The sequence below is a fragment of the Sapajus apella genome, unplaced genomic scaffold, assembly GCF_009761245.1.
Source record: "Sapajus apella isolate SASKATOON/1434 unplaced genomic scaffold, GSC_monkey_1.0 scaffold215, whole genome shotgun sequence".
Taxonomy (NCBI): Eukaryota; Metazoa; Chordata; class Mammalia; order Primates; family Cebidae; genus Sapajus; species Sapajus apella.
In genome coordinates this window covers 621,023-646,185 of record NW_022437155.1, presented here as the reverse complement: position 1 = coordinate 646,185, position 25,163 = coordinate 621,023, and the positions used below count along the sequence as shown (strand labels likewise).

The 25,163-nt window shown below is 59.5% G+C and overlaps 1 protein-coding gene across 7 annotated transcripts in view; it reads right to left on the bottom strand.

Moving 5' to 3' along the window:
• Positions 1–916: 916 nt before the first annotated feature.
• The window catches only part of PEMT (phosphatidylethanolamine N-methyltransferase), an 82,901-nt gene continuing 58,654 nt past the window's right edge, over positions 917–25,163 (bottom strand). For all 7 annotated transcript variants that reach the window (XM_032270724.1, XM_032270723.1, XM_032270719.1 and 4 more), the window contains exons 3-7: positions 16,582–16,697; positions 8,273–8,418; positions 5,277–5,388; positions 1,559–1,633; positions 917–1,203 (exon numbers count right to left, since the gene is read on the bottom strand). In XM_032270724.1, the coding sequence (XP_032126615.1) occupies positions 1,146–1,203; positions 1,559–1,633; positions 5,277–5,388; positions 8,273–8,418; positions 16,582–16,697 (507 nt within the window). In that variant the 3' untranslated portion in view covers positions 917–1,145. The remainder of the gene's footprint in view (positions 1,204–1,558; positions 1,634–5,276; positions 5,389–8,272; positions 8,419–16,581; positions 16,698–25,163) is intronic.

Below are 25,163 nucleotides of genomic sequence, written 5' to 3'. Positions count from 1 at the left end.
GGACTCCCCGAGCTACAGGAGGGCAGTGGCCAGCCTGAGGTCACAGGTGGAAGAGGCGAGAGGCTGGAACAGGTGGAGGTCTCTACCCGTAGAACCCTGATCCCCACACGGCCTCTGGAAACCCCTGACTGGCCTTTGGGGCTCACAGAGAGACCCTGAGGGGTAATGCTGACCAAAGCTGACGGGCTGAGGGTCCCACCCTCAGGAAAATCACCCCAAAGCTCTCTAAGCTTAGAAGTCCCCCACCTGCCTCAGTCAGGGGGCCTAGAGTCCTGGGGACTGAGGGGTGACCCCGCCACCAGGAGCAGAACTGGGATAAAAGCAGAAAGTGGCCACAAGGGTGCCAGGAGGAGAGGGGAGGGTCTCTCCTCTCCACCTCAGGAGCCCTGGTGGCAATGCCCCAGCCCACACTCCTGGTCACTTTGCCCCGCTTCCCCGAGGTGAGCCGCTGCACCCCCACTCCCATAGGGAGACACAGGGTGCCCAGCATGTGTCCAGCTGCCGGTCGGCACAAGGCCACTCATTTAAGAATGACAGTGTCATCTGCCATCTAGATGGGGGTGGCCAAGGACAGCGTGGCCACACCTCTCCACCCTCACTCGGGCTAACATAGGCCTGGGTCCCCAAGGGAAGAGGCAGCAGAGGGGCTGCCTTGGATGTGCTGAGTGAGGCAGGGGTGGGAGCAGGTGACACAGGACACCAAGTCTCCTGGGGGTGAAGCCATGAGCAGGTGAGCGCTTGATGCCTCCTAAGTACCTTCTTTGGAGGCCTGGAGAGAGGTGCCCACCCCTCAGCTTTGAGGTTTCGGAGAGAGGAAGGCAGGGGCCCGTGTGGCCCGGGAGCTGTTGGGCCTGACGCTCGTGGGCCCCAGTCCTGCTCCCTCCCCACGTGGACAGACAGAGGCTGGAGCAGATGCTGGGGTCACAGTGCCTTTATTGGTGAGTTGGAATGTGTCAAGGTTGGGACTCAATGGCCACGTGGTGGCACGTCCACGGTCCCCAAGGCAGCAGGTTCCAAGGCACTGGAGCAGCCCACGCCCGGGGCGAGCCCTGAGCCACGCAGGCACCGTTCTCTCCCTGGTAGGGCTGGCACTTGGGGCAGGCCAGGGGGCCAGCCAGGCCTCCAGCAAAGCTGCTGCAGCCCGATCAGCTCCTCCTGCGGGCCCCGGAGGCTTTCTGCCGGTAGATCTCAGCAGTGAAGGGCCTGCAGCAGGGGAGAGGCTGCAGTCAACTGGTCCTGGGGGTGACCCACCGCCTGCACCACAGCTCTGCTTCCACCAGCTTGAGGGTGTCCAGCGGGGACCAGAACCCCCTTCATTCCCCAGAGCCGACGGGGCAAACTGGCTTGGAACATTCAGAGAGCAGGAGGGGGGGGAGACCATCCGGCTGCCTGTTGGGTCCCACAGGCCCCACCGTGGCTGCTCTGACCTGGGACCCCTGGAGTGGTCTGGCTGGCAACGGCCTGCCCTGAGCCTGCCCTGGCCATGGGGAAAGGTTCTAGAGGGAGAGACAGGGCCAGTCGGGCAGCCACACCCCCACCCGCCACAGCCCCTACTCACTCTTCGTACAGGAGGGCCACCATGTAGGTCAGGGCCACCAGCACCGTCAGCAGCAGGCCCGTGGGGCTGGCGTGCCTGCAGGGACGGAGGCAGGTCAGGCCTGGCTAGAGCCAGGGTCTCCCAGGGCCACCGCCCACCTGCCCAGGCTGGCCTTTCTTGCTGTGACCCAGGTCCTCCAGCCAACACTGGAGCCACTTGGGCCAACTGAGCCCAGGCAGCGCTGCCCCTTCCTGAGTCTGGCTTTTTTTTTTTTTCTTTTTTTTTTTTTTTTGAGATCGAGTCTTGCTCAGTTGCCAGGCAGCAGAGCCATCTCGGCTCACAGCAACCTCTGCCTCCGGGTTCAAGCAATTCTCCTGCCTCAGCCTCCCGAGTAGCTGGGATTATAGGCCCCCACCACGCCTGGCTAAGTTTTTGAATTTTTAGTAGAGACGGAGGAGTTTCACCATGTTAGCCAGGATGGTCTCAATTTCCTGACCTCGTGATCCACCCGCCTTGGCCTCCCAAAGTGCTGGGATTACAGGCATGAGCCACGGCCACTGGCCCCAAGTCTGGCTTTTGTGCCAGGACCAGGGTCTCCATGTTCTCTGTCCTAATCCATTTGCCATCCTTGTCTGCCTGTCGGGCCTGGGTCTCCAGCCCCAGGGAGAAGAGTCCCAGTGGCTAGGACTTCATTCTAGCTCAGAAGGAGGTTCTGGGACAGCAAATGCTCCCCTGCCCCCAGAAACCATGCTCTGAGGAATGAAGGCTGTTTTCTAGAAATGGGTCCAGGGCCCCCCAAAGCCAGTTTGGGTCCACCCTGAGCCCCAACCTCCAGCCACAGGTGCAGCCCATGGCCACGCCCTGGGAGGAGCTGGCTGTAGGGGAGGGGCTTAGGCTGCCGCCCCACCCAGCCCTCAACACCCAGCCCGACTTGGGCTCTCCTGGGTGGTGGGATAGCAGTCCCACACTCAGAGGCCCCTAGTCGCCCCAGCCCAGAAGACGGGAGGCCCCATACCGAATGTACAGTAGGCCCAAGGCTGGTCGGAGCACTGTGGGGGGCTCTCTGCTGGTGACCAGCTCCTGACCCCACCACACCAGTGAGCAGCGGCAGCTCGTCAGTGACGGCAGCGCAGAGCCCGGGCGCAGCTGCCTTGGGTTTCCAGAAATAGCTGCCGTCAAGCTGTCCCCCAATCTATTTCTATAGTTACCTCTGATCCCACAGCTCCCGCAGGCACTGGGCTGCTGCCGGGGAGGAAGGAGGGAGGGAGGGAGGGAGGGAAGGAGGTACCTTGCTGGCACAGAGGCGACATGGGCAGGCCTGGGCCAGGGGGCTGTGCCCTCCTTGGCTACGCCTGTGCCAAGCTGCCCCCTCCCCAGCCAAACCATCAGAAGAGCCCCAGGCAGGGCTGGACCAAGGTGAGGGCTGGAGGACACCTGTGGCCCCTGCAGGGACCCTCTGCCCTGCCCACTGCCGTTCACCCCCGGACCTCACACTGGTCTGCCTGACTGGGAGCTGCAGGAGGCAGGGCAGACATAAGGACAGCAGAGATCCAAGCCCAGGTTCCAGCTCCAGGCCTGGCATCCAGCAGCAACCCCACTGTGGGTACCAAGGGGGACAGGAGCCCCCTCTTGCACAACATGAAGCAGGAGGCCCCCTGCCCCTCACAGCCCAGCCACCGCCTCTGCCATCTGTCCCCTGGCAATGGCTCGCCACCACACCGGACTGCCAGGGTCCTACATGCCGGGGAGCTCAGACACCTGCAGGCCCATCTCTGGGGCCCTGGCAGGTGAGAGACAGACGGGCCATGGGAGGCCTGTGGGGGTCCCTGCTGGGTCAGCGTCTGGCCAGGTAATGGCTCATTTCTAATGAGCTCCTGGGCCATTGCTGCCATCCCCCAGCACACCGTGTGGCTGACGGCCTCGGGAGGCGGCTTGTGCATCCCCCAGAGCCCTGGCCTGGCAGCCCTAAGCCCAAGGGTGATTGTCACTCTGGCGCACAAGGCACTGCTGGGGAAACTAAGTCAATGGGGAGGTATGGGGGGGGGACAGTCAGGAAGGGCTTCCTGGAGGAGGGGACACCTCACATGGGGTTTGGAAGGGGCATAAGTGGGAGGGTTCCAGGCGAAGGAACAGCGTGTAAGTGCAAACACACATGTGTGTGCACACACAGAGGAGAGGAACCCTAAGACTGCAGGGATGACCTGGGTGGGGGGATGTGTTTGAGTTTGGGCTCATCCTGTGGCCCCAGTGGGGGTGCTCCATGGTGGGGGAGCCTGGGTGCACACGGTCTGGGCCTCAGAAACACACTGCCTGAGTTCGGGCAGAGGGGCCAGGCCAGAAGGCAGGCGGGCGGTGTCCCTGGGAACTGCCTGGCCTGGACGTGGGGTGGGGGCAGAGTGGGTCCAGCCAGACCCACAGCCCTCCTTCTAGCCTCTGCTGTCTCCAACCCCAGCTGCTGCAGTCCCAGAGCTGAGGGCGGGGAGCCAGGAAGAAAGTCTTGCCCCTGACATTCACTGTTTACTGCTTTGGGGTCCTTCAGTCCACATGGGCCTGCCGGGGTCCTACATGCCGGGGAGCTCAGACACCTGCAGGCCCATCTCTGAGGCCCTGGCAGGTGAGAGACAGACGGGCCATGGGAGGCCTGCAGGGGTCCCTGCTGGGTCAGCGTCTGGCCAGGTAAGGGCTCATCTCTAATGAGCTCCTGGGCCATTGCTGCCAACCCCCGGCACACCATGTGGCTGACGGCCTGGGGAGGCGGCTTGTGCATCTGCTGGAGCCCTGGCCTGGCACTCCTTCGGGGTCCTGAAGCCCTTCTGGTCCTGGGGAGCACCTGCAGCATTCTAGGCCAGTGGTTTTCAACTGTTAAATAAAAGCAATGGAACATGTTCTGCCAAAAAAACCTTCTATGGAAGAAAATGGCTAAACTAGAACTGCCAGGGGGGGGGGGGGGCCCGGGGGGGGGGGGGGGGGGGGGGCCCGGGCAGGGGCGGGGTGTGAAGCCCAGGGCAGCTCCCGCTGCGCCGTCCTTGACCGCAGGCTCTCTGACCGCCCCGGGGGCACGTCCCCTCATCTTGTCAGTGCCTGTAGCTAGCTGAGGCCGACGGCGGGTCTAGGCCTCCCTCAGCATGGGGCCCCTTCTGTGGGAAGGGGTATCTGCCACATGGGCAGAGGCTATGGGGGCACAGGGAGTTCTGTCAGCTGTGGGTGAGATGGGCTCTGGTGGCTCTGGCCGCCCCCTCCTGCGGGGAGTAGCAGATGGCCCGGGTGGTCCCAGCCCTGATGCCCCAGCACAGGGGTCCGCAAACTACGGCCTACGAGCCAAGAACGCCTGTTACATTTTTAAACAGTTAAAAGCAAAAGGATCAAAAGAATGTTTCGTGACACATGAAAATGAATTGAAATCGAGGCCCCGGTGTCTGTAAGTGGAGCTGGGCTGCCGCCGAGCCCGTGAATCCGTGTTCTGAGTCTGTGGCTGTTCTGCGCGGCAGGAGCGGAGCTGAGCGGCTGTGACCTGGGGCCTCCGCACTCCAGCCCTCCTGGGGAAGCCGGCCACCTGTTCTGGGGCGTTCTTTCTGTTACCATAGATAAGACGCTTCTGAGAAAGGGAGACCCAGGGTGCCCTAGGCCCCCGCAAATGATGTTCGTCCCAGGCTCTTCCTTTCACTCTCTGCAGGGGCCCCGGCCCCCGAGGCCTCAACAGCGGCCAGGAGGGCAAAGGGGCGGCGAACCAGGTACTCACAGGACGGCCCAGCCCAGGTAGTTGGCTGTGCTTCCCCAGTACATGGGGTTGTCCAGGACGCTGAAGGGGAACACAGTCACTCTCGCCTCCTTGAGGATCCCGAAGTAATCACCTGTGGATGAGGCAAGGCAGGGTCCCTGGGCTGTGGACAGCCCTGGCCACGCCATCACTGAGGGAGGCCCCAGGGCAGGCTGTGGCGGACCCACAGGTGAGACAGGGCCCTGCCTCCCAGGAGACTCCAGGGCTTCAACAGTGGGCAGTCAGAGGGACCCAACAGGCACGTGGACAGCAGAGGGCGCGGGGCCAAGGACTGAGGGGCTGAGCGCCACCCTGCCCCACTCCTCCTCTTCTTGCATGCCCTGGCCCAGCCACGCTGGCCTTCCTGTCTTCTTGGCTCTGCACATGCTGTTCCCTCCCTTGCAGTGCCTTTCCCTGCTCTCCGTAGACAGCTCCGTCCGTTCCTCCCCGGGCCCTTCTCTCTCTGCTCCTGTTGCCTCTTTACCTTCCTCCTCCTGTCCTACCTCCTGCTACTCCTGGATCTGGTGAGTTCCTTGCCCCCTGGGGGCCTCAGCTGGTTGCTAAGGGCTGCTCTGCTCCACACCCCAGGCTATGTGGCTCTGGCACCAGGGCCTGGCCATGGCACACCTCCCGTCACTCTAGCAGGTCAGCCCTGGTAATAGTTTTCCCGCCCAGGGACCCAGAGGAGCTAGACCCAGTGGAGAGAGGGTGGCTATCAGGCAGCCAGTTCCAGACAGGCCAGCCATGCACCCGTCAGCCGCACGGCCACAAGGCGTCCCCTGGCAGGGCTGCTCTGAGCCATAAGGTGGCACTGGGATCACAGTCACAGTGTCTGTCCCAGGCCCACACAGGGCAGTCCCACGGGACACAGAGTAACCGCTCCATAAAGGGTGCGGCTTCGTCCCTCCCAGCCTGCTGTCCCCAGAAACCCCTCATTTGTCTCTCCTCCAGGAGGACAATGGAGCTCCATCCGAGGCAGGAAGTAGGGCAGCTGCCCGACAATGGGCAGCACAGGCAGGAGGCTCCAGGAGCTGCGTCACCATCTGGGGACACGAGGCAGGGCCCAGGACCACTGAAAAGTTCTTTCTTCCCGGGAAGCAGGAAGTGGGGCAGCAGGGTGTGGGTGGATGGCACAGAAACCCAGTTCCGGCTGAGTCACAGTGGGAAGTGACCACCTTTGCCGACATCCCGCGCTGCTGGCCCCGGGGTTTCTAGGCCATGTCTGCTGGCAGGGCAGCCAGGAGGCTGTGGCCACTGGTGTTCGTAGGCTCCTTCCCTCCCTCTGACTGTCCAGGGACCCCCCAGCTGGCTCTTCACTGCCGAGGAGCTCTGCCCGCCACCCTGGCTCTCCCTGCGCTGCCTGTAGCCTTCCCTGCCCAGACCCACCGGAGCCCTGGCCACTCCCTGCCGCTGCCCTCCCACAGGACCTGACTGCACAGCTCGGAGCCGCCTCCCCGTGTGGCTCTCTCCGCCCTGCACAGCTCCTCCTGAGCCCCACCTCTGATCCCAGCTCCATCAGTCCAACCTCTTCCTTGCTGGGACGCCCCTATGGCTCCCACCTCTCTGGGGATGGAGCCTCAGCCCCTTGCATGGTCTTTGGGGCCTCGGCTCACCCTCCAGCCCTATCCCGACCCACAGCGCCTGTGTGGCCAGTCCAGCTGCCCCCCTCTCTCCAGCCACCCGCCACTCTGCCCTCAACCTCCTTCTCCATGCACCAAGGCCTTTTCCTCTTCCCCACCTGCCCGCACCTGCCCCTGCCTGGCAGATCCAGATGCCCCTGGCTGCCGCCCTCTGCCTGGACCAAACTCCCTATAGCTCCTGCCTGAGCAGAAAGCACTGAACCTCCTGGAGGTGACCCCCACAGTCCCACTGAGGCCTGGCCATGGGCAATCCAGAATGCTGCACCCACAGACGCCACTTCCTCCCTCGGGGGACCCTGCTGCCGGGCGCAGGCTCCTGGAGAGCTTCAAGCGCCTGTGACAGCCCATGGTGCCCTCAGGGCTGGGCCCAAGAAGCTGCAGCCGGCATCTAGGGATGAGGATGGCAGGCAGGCCTGGGAGGTCCTTAGGCCACCGCTGGTCCCACGAGGCCACAAGGCCACTGAAGCCGAGTGACCTGCCGAGCTCCAGCACAGGCCACGGCTGATGGAGAGGAAGACGTGGGCCTCCCCACCCTGGTGGACCCGGGGCACCGTGGCTAGCTGGGCCAACTCCCTGCTCGCTGGGAGGGGTTCCCTTTGGACAGGGCTGCCTCCTTCTCTCCTTCCCGGTTCTGAAGGCCCCCTCTTGTCCCCCACCCCTGCCCCCCAGCTTTCCCATGACTGCTTTTCTTTCCCAGCTTCTGAGGAGCTGGAAGTTGCTGTCATCATGAGGGTCGGTGGGCGTCTGGCCAGGCCAGCACTGGGCTCACAGCCTGAAAGCACCTCAGCCACAGGCAGAGGGGAACGGGGAAAGGATAAGGTCCCTCCACCCCTCACCCCTCCCAGACCTATTCCAGCCCTGCACGCTGCCAAACACGGCACAAACCGCAATCCTGCCTGGCCTGAGAGCCACGCGTGCCGGGAGCTGCCCAAGGCAGAGCCGGAGATGCCGTGGAGGTAGCCGACTCACCACCAGCACCTTAGCCTTCGGTGCCACGGGGCCCGAAGGCCTTCAGCAAGGGGGAGCTGGGGCCAGAGCTGGACTCAAGGAGTCCGGCACCGGCCTGGGCCGCAGAACGGGCATTTAGTGCATCCTCATTAGCTGGAGAGAAGAGCAGGAGCTGTCTTGACTCCCAGGAGGCAGCCACTCAGCACCCTGGGCTAAGAGGAGCTGCTGGAGCCCAGCCTCCCGAGCTAATCACGGAGGAGGGAGGATGCCCCGATGGAGTGGGGGCCCCAGTACTCCCACCGATGTCACAGACAGCAGGGTGGCAGCCACCTCACCCTGCTCCTCCCTGGGACTCCTGCAGGCCTGCACAGGGTCACCCCAGCCTCTTACCTAGGAAGGTTCCAGTGAACCCCAGTGCAAAGAAGCTGGAGAGCACAAGCACGACGCCCACTCCCAGGAGCGCGAGGCCGAGGCAGCGGGCCGCGGGGGTGTCCAGGCTCTCCATCTTGGGCTGGCTCATCATGGCCTGCATGAAGCTGTGGGCATGGGACAGAGAGGGAGGATGTCAGGCCAGGGACGATGTCACGGCCCAGGAGGAGGCCAAACTCACCTTCTCGCCCCCTCCCCAGGGACCCTCAGAGAGTAGCCAGCCCAGGGCTGCTAGGCCAGGCAGGCACCAGAGTGAGTGGAGCAGACAGCAGCTAGGGCCTGGTCCACCTGGGAGGGAGGGGACGGGAGCAGGGAGGGGCCCAGGACTACCAGATTTTTAATTTTTTCAAGAGAAGCCAGAAATCCTGACTCGTATGTGAAATATCCTAATTTTTAGAAATAGACAATTCATGAACTCCACTTTAGACCTGCATGTGAGCAGGCTGGGCACAGCCCAAAGGCCACCACCTGCCAGTGCTCATCCTGCCCCATGAGCAGCTCACACCATGGAGGAAAGTGAGGCTGAGAAAGTCACAGGTGCCAGGCTGCAGGGCAGCTCTTGGTGTCCCATTCCCCAACAGACTCAGTGCCCCGAGGCCTGGAGCGTGCTCTGTGCTGTGGATTCAGCTTCCACAGCCCCTGCAGGCCTGACCACATCCTGGGTGGGTTAACTTGCATTTAGAGGCATGTTGGGGGCCATTGATATCCTCTTCCACACCGGAACTCCCCCACTAGGCTTCCTTTGGGGCCAAAACACCGAAGGCCTTATTAAATGGTAGTGGGGGCCAGGTGCAGTGGCTCACGCCTCTAATCCCAACATTTTGGGAGGCCAAGGTGGGCAGATCACTTGAGGTCAGGAGTTTGAGACCAGCCTGGCCAACATGGTGAAACCCCATCTCTACTAAAAATACAAAAATTAGCTGGGCATGATGGCGGGTGCCTGTAATCCCAGCTACTCGGGAGGCTGGGGCAGGAGAATCGCTTGAACCCAGGAGGCGGAGGTTGCCGTGAGCTGAGATCCCACCACTGCACTCCAACCTGGGCAATAGAGTGAGATTCAGTCTCAAAGAAAAAAAAGCAATGGGATGACCAACAGGGGGTGACTATGACAGCAGTGGGTCTAGAGGCTCAGGTCCTCCAGTTGGCTCCAGTGGACTGCAGGCCTGGTGCAGGCAGGGCACAGGGGCTGGGCATGCGGTGATGCACCAGGCCTTCAGTCCACTGGCGCCAACTGGAGGACCTGAGCCTCTAGACCGGCTGCTGTCATAGTCACCCCCTTTTGGTCATCACAAGGGAGTGGACGCTGCTGGGAAGGGAGCCCTGGGTGCCAGGTGAGAGGCACTTTCACAGGAAAGGGTGTGTGTGGGAGCACAGATATGTGTGACCCAATGTGCACTTCCCATGCTCGCCATAATCACAACACAGAAGCGACATGGAGCTCTGCTGCCTCACGCAGGGCAACGCCTGACACCCAGTCTACAGACGGCATCCACCCACCCGCCCATCCTTCCATCCGTCAGTCTATCCTCTGTGCACCCACACATCCATCCGTCTGTCCATCTATACATCCATCAGTGAATGGAACCATCCATCCATCTGCCATGAAGTATCTTTGTTTGCCAGGCGTTCAAGCAGATCGAATTCCCATATTTATCCACTCATTCCATCCATTGGTAAATTCAGATTGTTGTGAAACTCCTTATGCTGAGCTAAGGACATCCAGACAAGTCTTTATGCTTCGAAGTTTCCCTGGAACTCCTTCCTCCAGCTAGACTGGGAGCTCTTGGGGAACAGAAGCTGCCCCTCCTTCCCTGAGTACCCCACCCCCCACCCCAGCACACATTCATCCACTGGAGAGAAGCAGCAGCTGCTCCTCCCTCCTCCCCCTATCCCCCAGAGCAGAGAAGGAGCCGGGGAGAAAGGGAGAAAGGTCTGTGGACAAAGCCACCAGGACCCAGCGGCAGAGACAGGCACACTGACCTGTCAAACAGCGGCATCTGGGTGTCAGGGCACGCTGCCCACACCCCCAGCTCTCCACCCACCAGTGCCCTGCCCCAATCCTGCTCTTGCCGGGGCTCAGGGTTACCCTGCAGCTCCAGGCCGAGCCTCTGGGATTGGCTCAGGGTCACAGGCTGCCCATGGAGTCAGATGGCCACACGCACACCCAGTGTGGTGCCATGAGCCAGGCACACCTCCCCTGCCTGGCACCCTCCACTCTCCTGCCTGCAGACGGTGAGTGGGAGGGAAAGGAAGGGTCCCGGCTCTGCTCAGGAGCATGGCTCCTCTGCAGGCATCTGGCTCCTTGGCTGCCACTGCAGTGGGGACCAGAAAACAGACAGGGGAGAGCATTCCAGAAAGAGGAAATAGCAGGTCGGCGTGCCTTAGAGTCTGGGGCAGGGCGTGCAGCAAGGAAGGCTTGAAGGAGCCTGCCAGGTGGAGGCCTCAGCCCGGTGAGGTTGGAAATGCACTCTGCCTGCTGTGGAAAATCCAGAACCAGGGAGACCCGTCAGTGCGCTGCCATAGCGGGTGGGCGCTGAGGTTGGGCCCGAGGACGCTGGAGGGTCACTCTGGCGGGAGACCCTGTCGCTCTTACCCGCTCCTGTGGAGACCTAAGCCAGGGTCTGGGTCCATGCCCCATGCTCAGGGTTCCTCTGCCAGAATTCATCTGCATCACACAAGCAGGCAGCAGATAAAAGGGAACCTCATCCCTCTGGTGGGGCCCAGCCTGAAGCCCCATGCGTTCAGGGCCCAGGTTACCTGGGGGCGTGGCTCAGTAGGAAAATCAGATCTGTTTGGAAGCAGATTCCTGATGAAGGGCAGATCTGGGGCCAGGGAGCAGGTGGGAGAGGCCCCAGATCAGCCCCAGACCTGACACCCAGCCCCTGAGCTGCTCCCCCGCCTGGGGCCCCAGTCCTGGGCCCCTTCCTTTCCCTTCTCTGAGATGACAGCCTGGGCTGACTCCCGGCACAGTGCTCTGTGGGTCATTCACTCAGTCAGCAGAGGAACCGGGCTGGGCTCCCTGCCTGCCGTCCTCATCAGGTGGCTCCTTTTACCCAAATACACTCATTCCAGATTCCAGATTCCAGGCTTACTGGAGTTGCACGACCCCAATTAGGCGATCAACACTGTTGTAGCTCCTTCATTAAGCCAGGAAAGCACAGTCCGTCCATTCCACAGGGAAAATTAGTGGATGGATGAATAGCTCTGTGACCACAAGCTCCCTAACAGAATGAGGTAACAGGACGCAATTTCCCTTGGAAGTATTCCGCACTGGGGGTGGGGGAGGGAGACTCATTCATTTGCCTTGGGTTCTATTTTTAAGACCTGGATTGAATCTTCGGTCATTAATGTGATTTGAGGCTGTCTGCACTCTGCTCCCATAAAATCCCGGAAACGCTGGGGTGGGGAGGGGGCATCGCTGCCCTCAGTGTCCCCACTCTGCCCCTAGCTGGCAGTCCCGGGCCATACTCTAGGTCACGGGCCACACTCTAGGCCACAGGCCACAGGCACAGGGCCCCGCCCAGCACAGGCCTGTCCCGTTTCTGTCTGCTGCCGACCAGAAACACTTCCCTGATTCTGGACATTCTGGGGCACCTCCCCAACACTGTCTATATCCGAGTGTGGCCTGAGTGCCGGCTACTCCACGTCCTTCACCCCAGGCTTGGAGTGACCCGCTGTTTCCACTCTGTCTCAGCTAAACCAGGCTAGCCATGAAATGAGTTGTCTGAAGGGCTCATTTCTTTTCCAAGGCATATTAAAAAATGTTCATCTATGCAACCCCGAAATCATCAAGGGACTTGAATTTAGGGCTTTGACGCTGCACTAATTCTGAGCATTTGAATCACATGTCACCTTTCCAAAGTGTTTCCAAAACCCATCAATAGCTGAGGGATAGTCTGTCTTGTTCTACAAACAGGGAAACAGATGGTAGGCTCTCCCGCCTCATCATGACCTGTAAACAGTGGGGCAGGCTCAAGCCTCAAGGGCAGGCCAAGGCCAGCACTGTCTCCCAGGGCCCCTCCCACCTGGGAGTCCTGGCTGACACTCCCCCTCCTCCCAGACTTCCTGGCCGGGTGTGCTTTGGGGACGGGTAGGGTGCCTCTCCCTGCCTTCCCAGCTGTCGCCCCTCAGCCGCCGGCCTGGCCTGCCCTACCAGTGCCTGGAACCCACTCTTTCAGCCCCTGTCCCTCCTCCCTTCACAGCAGCTGGGCCCCCTTATGCCCAGGAAAGCCTACACTGGGTTCCCTGTCCTAACTGGGCCCTGACACCCTGCCCCTACACCCTGTCTTACTGTCCTGTTGCTGGAATGGACCCCGCCCCCACCGCTGCCCCAGGCACCTGCTCTGTGGGAATCTCTCTGATGAGGGGATTTCACAAATGGAATTCAGGACCTAATCAGTTGGCCTTGAGTGAATCAAAAGGGAGGTGGCCTGGGGTAGGCCTTTCCCAAAGGGTCTAGAAGCCAGAGAGACCCGAAGCCGAAGCTGCGGAGCTGCCTGCTGAGCGGCGGGGAGGCCACCAGGAGCTGCGCCTCAAAGACCTGCATCCTGCCCGAGACCCGAAAGCATGGAGGACCCGGCCTCGGGTGAGCTCACACCCGGCAGGCACCTGGATTCCAGCCTGGGGGGTCCCTGAGCAAAGACCCCACCCCCATCCAGCCTCCTGGCCATGGAAACTGTCATGTAATAAGTTTGTGTAGTTTGAGCCGCTAAGTTTGTGGGAATTTGTTACACAGCAGAAGGAAACTAGTACGCTTTGCTTTCCAGTCCACAGACTCTTTAAAATTTGGCTCTTTAAAAATCCTGGCCTGTTCTGCCAAGACGGGAGGAGTCGCTTTTTTCTGTCATGGGACTTTGCACACGTCCAGCCTTCCATCTCTCCGTTGGAAGCAAACTGTCCCATCGGCTCCATGCCCTCCCTCCTTCATGCAGTCACTCCACCTGGAGCAGGTCTGGCCAGGCACTGGGATGCAGCAGTGATCAGGACATGTGGCCACCGGGACATAGGGCCACAGTGCCCGAGAGCCTGGCCTCAGAACCATCAGGGAGTTTCTGAAAACAGACTTTCCTTGGGGAGATGGGCTCTGGGGTAAGTCCAGAATCCCACAGGGTCGCACCTGCCCCATGGCCTCTAGTGCACAGAGCACTGAGGTGTGTCCCCACCTGCCCTGCCCCTGCTGCCCAGCCTGTGAGTGGGGGCCACCCTCTCCGAGGCCCCACAGGCCCCACCCAGCCATCTGAAGAGCCGGCTCACTCCTCCTGGCCTCGGTCACAACATTTCTTTAGCCAGGACCCTGCCTACACCCCACCCACCCAGACCACCTTCCAGGTACCACCCTGCCCCTCCAGGTGCCTCCTAGCCCAGCCTGGGAGCACCGCCAAGTCGAGGAAGATTCCTGATTGACGGCCACACAGCGAGGCCAGGATGCAGCTTCTCAGCCTGGCTGTGCCATCACACGGGAGCGGAGGGAAAGCTGGGAGCCACCATCTGTAGGAAACTGACTTCCTCCAGCTACCCCAGGAAGACACCCAGGGCCTAAGTTCCCAGAATAAACCAGACAGTGCTTTGCTGCTGTCTACACGCCTGGAGCTGGGCTGTGGGTGGGCCTGTCCTCTGGTCTCCTAGGTACACACAGCGCTGGGCTGGGGCCTGGAGGAGGGAGGATGGCCCCTGCCACCGCCCTCTACTCTCTGCCTTGAAAAGGGGTAGATGACAGGGGCGGACCTCCAGGGTCAGGTAGATCACAGGCTGGGCTGCTGGACCAGCAGCGAGGTGATGGGAAGGGCTCAAGGAAGCCTCGGGGTTTCTAGCGAAAGATGGGATTTGGCAGGAAGTGAGAACTCAGCAAAGGCTCAGAGCAACTCCCAGGGGCACGGCTGGCAGGAGGGGCTTGGTCGAGGCAGCTGCCTTGTGGCACTGGCCAGTATTTCCGGGCAGTCACCTGGCCTGGCCTAGCTGTCCCTGGAGCCGTGAGGGCTGTGGGCTCCAACCCACTCCTCCTGCTTTGTGTGGCCCTGATAGTGGCCCCGGCATGCTCTGGGGAGTGGGGGTGGGGGTGGATCAGCTCAGGGTGCCAGCCCTGGGCTGAGTCTCAACCCTCTCCAGCCCTCTGCCTGTCCTCCACCTCCCTGTTCCTGTGGGGGGCTCCAAGCTCCAAGCAGTTCAGTCCGACAGTGCCAGCCCCCTCCCTCCCGGCTGGCGGGGAGTGCGGATGCCTGGGGTCTAGAAGGCACAGTCCCCCACGGTCCTGCCGATGCAGCCAGAGCCCCATCCCAGTAAGGAGGGACACTTTGCCAGGGGCCCAGGAGACAGCAGGGGTGGGAGAGAGGCCCATCTCCCGTCCCCTGACATCTCATGCCCATGAACCCAGCCTGGGTGGTGCCAGTGCCTGACAGGTTCCTCTGGCCTAAATGAATGGAGTCTTTTCTCCCCAAGCCATCACAGAGCTGGAGGCTGCCTGTTCTCCCACCCTTGCTTGTCTGGGCTTCCTGAGCTGTAAAGCCTCAGGCCAACCATTGCTTCTTGCCAAGCCTCGCTTCCTCCATCTGCACAATGGGACTCTTCTCTACCTGAAGTCTACGAATATGAACATACTCCCCGGGGCCGGGGAGCCAAGGAGCTTGTCGGCACGCAGGCTATGCAGACCCACAGCCCTGAGGCGGGGACACGGGCCAAGCTCCTTGCCCTCCGAGAGGTGAAAAGGCCTCTCTGGGGAAGCCTCTTCATATCATTCAACCCAGGGCAGGTGCTAGGGGACCCACCCCTCTGAGGACCACAACCCTGGGATACCCATCCAGGCCTACAGACAAAGGGCCAAGAAGCAAAGGCCGGGAGCCAGGGGTCCAGTGCAGATGGCTGAGCTCAGTGGGACCCTGACCACGCTGCTCATCCACCGGAAGGCCAAGCGCACGATGATGATGGGAAGGCAGCAAGGGTGCCTGGCCACGGAGGGGGAAGGCCTGGGCCACGCTTAGTGAGTGTGTGAGGGGCCTGGCCACCAGCTAGGCCTGGTCCAGCTCCGCACGTGCTGGCATGGAGCATCTGCTGGCCCCTTCCTGAGTGCACCCAGTGGCTGCAGGCCAGGCTGGTCCGGGGGAGATGGGGCCAAGGGCAGCGGGGAGAGCAAGGCTGCACGTGCCCTGTCCAAAGGAGCGGAGCTGAGCCTCGGCCCCAGTGAGTGCTCCACGTGGGGTGTGGCCAGTCACACACAGGCTTTCTGGTCTGTCCCAACAAGTCAAAACTGGCGCAGTTAGTTTCTCATTTTTTCGGGAACCATGTGGTCCACGTTTAGTCCATGAGCGGCCATGTGCAATGATTCTCAGGTCACTGTGGGAGGTGAGACCAGGGGCCCAGAGATGAGGCCAGCTGCCCGGCACAGCCCGCATCTCCAGGTCGCCTGCGGCCATCACATTCCACGCAGGAGGGCCGTGTCCAGCCTGGTGTCTGGGCAGACAAATTTCCTCCCAAGTGCAGTGGGCTGTGCCTCATCATCTACTTCCAGCTCCTCTGTTCTGACTGTCATTTGACGGCAGGAAGGTGTCTGCCCCAACTCCAGAGATGGGCAAGGAAGCTTTTTTTTTTTTTTAAATTTGAGATAGTCTCGCCCTGTTGCCCAGCCTGGAGTGCAGTGGTGCAATCTCAGCTCACTGCAACCTCTGCTTGCCAGGTTCAAGTAATTCTCCTGCCTCAGCCTCCCAGGTAGCTGGGAATACAGGCACACACCACCATGCCCAGCTAATTTTTGTATTTTTAGTACAGACAGGGTTTCGCCATGTTGGCCAGGGTGGTCTCAAACTTCTGACCTCAGATGATCCGCCCACCTCGGCCTCCCAAAGTGATAGGATTACAGGTGTAAGCCACCGAGCCCAGCCTCAAAGAAGCTTTCAAGCCTAACCTGGAGAGACGATCAGCCCTGAACCCTGAGGGCTCCCAACCCGGCATCTGCCTTCTGACCGTGCACTTCCTGTAGGGGACTCCTAAAATGGCTTTGGCTGCACAGCAGAAGTCGGGATGTGACCTTGGGACCATCCAGGCATTGTCCCTTGTCCCACATCACATCCCCCCGTTCCTGAGGTCATTGGAGCTCCTCGGCTGGCTGGAGTCTAAATGGCCAGGAGGGGTAAGGTGGCTCACTGTGCCAGGTGGCTTTGAGAGTGGACCCCTGCATGCTCAGACTTGAGGCTCCCGCATGGTGAGGGATAAGGGACCACCAGCAGCAGCCCTCCCGCTAGCCCAGGGGTTGGGCTCCCCAGGGAGAGGGCCGTGCTTACCAGTGTGAGCGCAGGATGTTCAGGAGCAGAATGGTGATGCTCAGGAAGTAGCAGGCCAGGTAGGGGGACCCAAAGGCCCTGCTCAGCTTGCGGGTCTTGTGTTCCCATCGTGCAACCTAAACCGTGGGCAGAGAACAAGAGAGAGATGTTTGCTGGGGAGACTCCAGGGCCGAGGTGGGGAGCGCATGCCGCTCTCTGCATTCCCGAGGAAGGAGAATTACACGGAAGCAACCGCCAGGTGCACCTCAGCCAAGAACGATCTGCCCTAGAGCAAGTTCCAGAGGGATTTTCATACTTACTCAGTTCATCTGGACAGACAACGTCCTTCTGGAAACAACCATTTAACCAGACACAGCCTTGAACCCACCAAGAGGCAGAAAGAGATGTCTGGCTGGGAGACCGATCCCGGGGCAGTCACATGGGCTCTGACCTCAGGTCCTGCCTGGAGCTGCCCAGTGTCCTGCAGTAGCCCCAGCAGAACTGCCAGAGGCGCCCAGGACGGCAGGCCTTCACGAGCACAGGCCCAGATTCCCGCTGGGGCCTCACCAAGTGTCCACCATGGGGGCAAAGCGAAGAAAAGCAAACCCCTCACCCTCCTCCCTCTGCCCGAGTGCTCCTCCCACGGCACAGACTTTCAACAGTGACTTTTACCCTCAGAATCTTTTTACTTTGTTTTTTCAAACTGATCACATCTGGAATCTCAACATCTGGCCACCAACAGTGGAGAGAAGGGAGCTCTTCCTGCCTCTCTGCTGTCTCCACAGTCCCGAGCTGGTCACTGCCAGGGCCTGGCCCAGGACACTGAGGACGGAGCGGAAAGAAGGGAGGGCGGGGCAAGGAGGATGCAAAAGACAAGCGTGCAGCCTGGAGCCGGGGCTGGGCTCCAGTCACGTGAGCAAGCTGCCTGCGGGCCAGAACAGGCGCCTGTGTGCGCAGGAAGGGTCTCAGGGGCCTGCTCCCAGCGGAGGTGCCATGCGCCACCTGTCTCCACCCCAGCCCCAGCCGTGACTGCTGCCTGCTCCACTTCCCAAAGGGACCTGTCTTTCCCAGCAGTTGCGGCAGAAGAGTGATTGGCGATCATTTGCCCCAAGGCCACCGACTCCCAGGAGGTGGCTCCCCAGTGAGTCCTCTAGCCAGACCTGGACCCTGTCCTCAGAGCTCCTTGGCAGTGGCAGGCTGGGGCGGGGAGAGGTGGGTGGGGGGACGCCAAAGTTTACAGGAAGGAGAGGTGAGGGAGGTAGCTCTGGGCCGTCCCCTCAATCAGCTGTTGGCACTGCTACGAATTCTCCCAGAAGGTAAGCAGGCCCTAGTCCAGCTCTCAGCAGGTGGCCGCTGCTGACTTCGGGAGGCTCAAAGGGAAGAAGAAATGAGCGCTTCTGGGGAGGGTGGGCTGGGGCTGCAGTGACCTGGCTGGGAATGTGTGGGGTGGGGGTGGGGGCAGAAGAGAAGCAGCCTGCAGAGAGCACCGCGGGCCCAGGACCACCGCCTGCTCTGTTTGTTTCTTTCCAGTTTCGAGATAAAACTCAAAGTAGTTTCTAGTTGGGCAACCACCACCAGAACATTTCACCACCGCAGTAGAAGCCCCGCCCCCACTGGCAGCCCCTCCCCATTCCCCTCGCCCGGCCCTGGCCACCACTCACTGCTTTCTGTCTCTATGGATTCGCCTGTTCTGGACATTTCATATAAATGGAATCACACGCTGCATGGTCTTTTGTGTCTGGCTGCTTTGACTTCGTGTAACGTTCTCAAGGTTCGTCCATGCCACAGCGTGTAAGTCCCTCTTACGGCTGAATGAGACTCCAGTATGTAAAGATTTTGTCCCCTTGATCAGCAGCTGCTGGACACCTGTGCTGTTTTAGCAGCACTGTCCGCAGTGGCCACAGGCAAAGCCAAGCAGCACTCTGGCACTTGCTAGGAACATCCGTGCCCAAGTGTTTTGTGGACGTGAGTTTCCATTGCTCTTAGGTATACACCTAGGAGTGGAATTGCTGGGTCGTAGGGTAAACTATTTTCATTTATTGAAGAGCTGCAAAACTGTTTTCCACAGTGGCTGCCCCACTTTCCAGCCCCACTAGCAACACATGAAGATTCCAGTTTCTCCACATCCTCCCCAATGCCAATTATTTTCCGACAGTTATAGCCTTCAGGGTAGGGGACACTGGGCACGGTGGCTCACACCTATAATCCCAGCCCTTTGGGAGCATGAGCTCAGGAGCTCAAGACCAGCCTGGGAGACATAGTTGAGACCCTGTCTCTCTCTAAAAAAAATTAAATTAGCCAGAGGATTGCCTGAGCTCAGAATGTCGAGGCTGCAGTGAGCCAAGATCACGCACGACTGAACCCCAGCCTGAAAGACAGAGGAAGACCCTACCTCAAAAAAAAAAAAAAATTGTAATCAGGTGGCTTTGGTTTGCATTTCCCTAATGATAAATACCTGCCTGGGTGAGGTGGCTCTTGCCTGTAATACCAACACTTTGGGAGATCGAGGCGGGTGGATCACCTGAGGTCAGAAGATAGAGACCAGCTTGGCCAACATGGTGAAACACCGTCTCTACTAAAAATGCAAATATTAGCCAGGCGTGGTGTGGGAGCCTGTAGTCCCAGCTACTCAGGAGGCTGAGGCAGAAGAATCGCTTGAACCCAGGAGGCGGAGGTGGCAGTGAGCCAAGATCACACCACTGCACTCCAACCTGACAGAGCGAGACTCCGTCTCAAAAAAAACAAACTACTTTTCCTTCAAGGGCTCTCTCAGGAACACTCTGCCATCCTCAGCCTCCCACAGCACTCCCCACCCCCGCCCCGCTCCCCCGACAACAGAGCTAGGCCACACCTGTCCCTTAGCCTCGGAAAGGGCCAGTGCTACATGAGCTTTCAGAGCAATCTAACAATAACAGAAAAGCATCGAGCAAGACCAGCCCACGTGGGAAAGAAAAAGGGAACCACGCTGTGGCTGGTATTGGATGGGGTTGTGATTCCGAGGCAGTGGATAAACCGGCAGCCAGCGGGACTCCCAGAACTTCCCTCCCTGGCTGGCGGCACCCACCATGCCCTCTCTGGGAGCCCTGCTGCTGGTTTCATCCAACAATGAGCGGGTGCCAGGACACAGTGGCCTCCCAGGGCTGTGTGTGCAAGCCCGTGGTGGACGGTGGAGTGGCCCGGCACTCTGCTGTCACTGATCCTGGTTTTTGCCTGTCTTCTAGATTTCCAGAATCCTAAAGTGGGGATTCATTTGCCCAACCCTCTGCACCCCTTGCCCAAATTCTCTCTCCCTGGGGTTGCTAGGATCCTCCAGGTAAATGTAAGCTTCAGATAAACAACAAACTGGCTGGGCACAGTGACTCACGCCTGTAATCCAGCACTCTGGGAGGCCGAGGTGGGCGGATCATGAGGTCAGTAGTTCAAGACCAGCCTGGGCAACATGGTGAAACCCCATCTCTACTAAAAATACAAAAATCAGGCCGGGCGTGGTGGCTCATGCCTGTAATCCAAGCACTTTGGAGGCCAAGGCGGGCGGATCACCTGAGGTCAGGAATTCAAGACCAGCCTGACCAATATAGTGAAACCCCATCTTAAAAAAAAAAAAAAAAAAAAAAAAAATTAGCCGGGCATGGTGGCGCGTTCCTGTAGTCCCAGCTACTAGGGAGGCTGTGGCAGGATAATCCCTTGAATCTGGAGGCAGAGGTTGCAGTGAGCCGAGATCTCGCCACTGCACTCCAGCCTGGGCGACAGCAAGACTCCATATCAAAAAACCAGTGAACAAACAAAACAACCATGTTTTGGTGCAAGTTGTCCCATGGACTGCTTTTCATCCTAAAACAGTCACGTGCTGTTGACCCGGAACCCTGATATGTACCCAGGCCCTGCGTGTATGTTTGCTCCACCCAGCAGCCTGGCCTCTCCCACACCCTGGCCACGAGTCCCCAGCTCTGCTCTGAAACACACAGGTCTCCTTCCCACATGCTGACTCCTTTTCTTTTCTTTTTTTGCAAATCTCACCCACAGCCTCTACCTTAGGGCAGAAGAGACAGGCGCAAGGCAAGTGTAGCGGGAGGAAAACAGGGGTGGGGTCGAGGCCCAGGGACACCATCCTGACCTTGACGCTCACCAACAGCCGACAGCACTTCACAGGCAAATCACTCAGCTGCCCGATACGTCAACTGAGTCAGCTGCAAAGTAGGAAAAACAGGATGTACAGTACCCCCCACCCAATCCCCCTGCCAGTGTGGTGGGAGGGGCAGAGCAGGCGAGGGATGAAAGGCTCCCAGCCCCGGCATGTGGCCCAGGGCACGTGAGAGCTCCCATCTCTCCCTCTCTCCGCAGCTCAGAGCAGGGACTGCATCTGATTTCCTTCTGGGTCCCACTCAGTGGGAACTGCCTCTGCCCATGCCCATGGTGCCCGTCCAGCCTGAGGTGGCAGCTCCAGCCTCCGCCTCCATGCCAGGACCCAGGCTTCCTCCCTGCCCTTTCCTGGGCTCTATTCTTGGCATCCTTGGACTCAGAGGTTGTAGCTGGCAGCCCAAGATGTGTTCTGGTCAAACTCACAGCATGTTTAAACTATTTGGGTCAACAGTGAAACACTCGGCGTCTTTCACATGAAAACCAAGTCTTCCACTTGTGGTGAAAAGTCTTGAAAATGAGCACAGCCTCCAGCCTGCAAGGCCCCCACCAGCGCAGCTATGCAGTGAGCGTCCAAGAATCGGGACTCCCTTCTGGGGACAAGACCCTTTTCTGGAGACTTCCTATTTTCCTTTCAAATTTCCTATGTGTCCTTGAAGTGAGGCTGCAGAGGGCAGAGTTTTTTAATCCCCTTTTGAAGTGAGACAAGGCTCCTTCCAACTCACTGAAGGACTGATGGGCGAATGTCCCCCCGCGCCCAGCAGGGCAGCTCACTGCTCCCAGAGCCGGGGTCTGCGCTCAAGCACCAGCTCCTCAACCTGTACCTGGGGCAGGTGATTTCCCCTCTCTCTGTTTCCTGATCTGTAAAATGGAGCTAATAATAGTCTCTACTGCCTCACAGAGCTGCTGTGCTGATTAAGTGAATTCTGCCCATCAAATACCTGGAGCAATATCTACGCCATGGCGTGGATGGCAGTGCTGCTGTTTTGTTTTGTTTTGAAGTGGGCAAAGGGTAGGAGAGGCATCAGGCCGCGCTATTGGCCTGACGGGCCCCGGCAAAGCTGATGAGGAAAGTCTGTTGTGAAGCAATGTCCCCAGGGAGAAGACAGGCAGACAGACCCCTGCCACACTGGGCTTGCCAGCCGCCAGGCCTCTCCCTCTGCCGCCGGCATCGACTGACTCTCAGAAGCTCCTCCTCTCCCACCTCGTCCTTCCCTGGCTAAATGTGCCTACCACCCGGCTGCAGTGGCAGGTCCCATCTGGATTCCACAGCCAGGACTCCCACCGGGTCTAGGGCTCCCAGCCTGGGCACCTGGGGGTCTAGAATGCCCCAAGCAAAGGGTTAGTGCTTCGCATTGGTAACGAATGCTGGGGAGGAGCCGGCGTTTCCACGAGCTTTGCAAAGGGCCCACGGAACCACTGAAGGAGCGTGTCCCTTTCGTTAGAGGACGTGGGCCGTACACCAGCACAGAGGGGCTCCTGTGATCCAAGCTTCCCTCTGCCTTCCTGCTTTTGCCTCCCGAGCCCCCCGCACCCCACTCCTACAGCTGGACTCACCCCTCCACCGGCCTGACTGGCCCCCTTTCCAGTCCCAGGAGCCTTGGCCAGTGCCTTCTCACTCCTGAACTCCTGCCTCGCAGCCCTGGTGGGACATGGCTGTGGCCTAACAGTTCACACTGCAGCCGCCTCTGCCTGTACCATGCTGAATCCCGGAAGGGCTGCCGCTGAGGAGGCGCTCAACAAGCCTGGGTCTGCGTGGAATGATCAGTGCGCCAAGGCCTTCTCTCCTCTCCTCTTTTCCTTACCCTGCAGGGAGCCAGGAAGCGAGTGGGCCACTAGCTGGGCTCCATGAAGAGAGGACGGGCCCTAAGGCTCCCAGGGTATATGTAGGTGATATACAGGGGTCTGAGTGAGAGGTCCCCGGGGCAGCAGGCAGCCTGCCCATGACTCCTGGCTCTCCCTCATCCCACCCTGGCCCCCCAGAACCACAGGCTCCAATGAGAGGTCAGGGACCTCAGAGGCGGCAGAGCCCAGCCCTCCACCAGCCCTCCAAACAAACTCAGGGTTCCCTGGCATCAGGAGGCAGGATTCGGAATCTCTCAGGCCCACTGGAGTTGACAAGGATGGCTGAGGCTGCCAAGGCCACCAGGTACCCCCTAGGCCAGCCCCAATGGCCCAGGCCCAGCAGCATGAGGACAGCTCATCAAGGTGTTTCCTCCCCAGCCACCGATCAAGGTCACTGTGATAGTGTCACGTAAGTCCCCTGCACATGCCAAGTGCCGTCCACATCGCGCATCCCAGCGGGGCCTGGACCCCTCTCCCTTCTCACCAGAGCTCATGATGAACAGGGTGCATGTGTGAAAGTTCAGCAGAGCCCAGCACAGGACCCAGCCACTGCCAGCTAGGCAGGCCCTGGACCAGCGGGCCAGTGTGTATATGAGCAGGCGGCTCTCCCCGGTCACACTGTGTCAGCCCCTTCTGTCCTGCACATGCCAGGCCCAGCCAGCCTGGTGACCTGGATCACACCTGCCCTTCCCAACACCCAGCTCCACCCTGCCGTGGAGGGTGTGCACAGCCCTGGCTCCTTTCAGATCTGCCCCAATCTGGCCAGTGCCACTGAGCCGGGGCTAGGTCCTCTCCAGGACACAGGACCAGCAGCAGCTCAGGCCAGCATCCAAAGTGCCCCACGGCACATGGCTCAAGTGCCTTTCCACGTGACACAGCCTGCCCGAGGCCTCCAACAATCATTACCTGCCCGCTCCACCAGCTAGTCGAGTGAATCAATCACTGTCCAAGGTACACCTGAGCTCTCGCCCTGCGGTGGATGCCCTTTTCACTGCAGTGCGGGAGAGCAGGTCTCAGCGCCAGCTGCCTACTCACAGACAACCTGCACTCGAGGCCCCAGCAAAGCGGCGTGACCCGACTTCGCACCTGAGGGGCCATGGCACGATGGAGAACACTCGCCTCCTCCAGCCTCAGTGCTCATGCTCGACCTCTTCACTCCACTTTGCTCCCCAGCCCCTCCATTACAACAGCCCACATAGCACAGGAGAAAGAGCGATAGCAACACAGGCTCTGAGTTCAAATTCTAGCTCCAGCACTCCCTACAGCATCCTATAAAGATGGAACCCACCCAGGTCCACTGGTGGGGCGGGGGCAGTGTGGGGTCTGAATGAACTGTGCTACAGCCCCACCTGAGGAAGGGCTCCTTGGAGAAGCGAAGGAGGAAGATTTCGATCTATTGCTATGGTGTGAGCTCCACGATACATTTATTAACTAAAAAAGCAGGTGCAGGCCAGGCGCGGTGGCTCAAGCCTGTAATCCCAGCACTTTGGGAGGCCGAGGCAGGTGGACCACGAGGTCAAGAGATCGAGACCATCCTGGTCAACATGGTGAAACCCCGTCTCTACTAAAAATACAAAAAAAAATTAGCTGGGCATGGTGGCGTGTGCCTGTAATCCCAGCGACTCAGGAGGCTGAGGCAGGAGAATTGCCTGAACCCAGGAGGCGGAGGTTGCGGTGAGCCGAGATCGCGCCATTGCACTCCAGCCTGGGTAACAAGAGTGAAACTCCGTCTCAAAAAAAAAAAAAAAAAGGTGCAGAAGAAGGTGCGCCCGATCTGTTGTGTGAAATGAATTGGAGTTAGGGGGAGAGACACACACAGCACTTGCTTACATTTTCAAAAAGTAAAAGGGGAAGGCCAAACCCAAAACCGATCAAAAGTATGACCTACAGGTGAGAGGGGAGACACGCCAGACATTTACAAATGTCCTTTGCTGACTAGGGAACCAAGTAAATGTTTTGCATAATTAAGAACAAAGAAACTACTAAAAATCCAAAAACTCAATCAATGAAACTGGTAAAAACACAGATAAGTTTTGTTGGCCTGGCACGGTGGCTCACGCTTGTAATCCCAGCACTTTGGGAGACTGAGGTAGGCAGATCACCTGAGGTCAGGAGTTCAAGACCAGCCTGGCCAACATGGAGAAACCCTGTCTCTACTAAAAATACAAAAAAATTAGCCAGGTGTGGTGGCAGTTGCCTGTAATCCCAGCTACTTGGGAGGCTGAGGCAAGAGAATTGCTTGAACCCGGGAGTCAGAGGTGGCAGTGAGCCAAGATCTTGCCACTGAACTCCAGCCTAGGCGAAAAGTTTCCAGTGATTTTGAAACATAGTATTTTGACTAATCCTCCCTCCTACAGCACAGCCTGAGGACAAAAGAACTAGAAAGATTCTACACCACAGGCCGGGTGCGGTGGCTCATGCCTGTAATCCCAGCACTTTGGGAGGCCGAGGCAGGTGGATCACGAGGTCAAGAGATCAAGACCATCCTGGTCAACATGGTGAAACCCTGTCTCTACTAAAAATACAAAAAATTAGCTGGGCATGGTGGCGCGTGCCTGTAATCCCAGCTACTCAGGAGGCTGAGGCAGGAGAATTGCCTGAACCCAGGAGGCGGAGGTTGC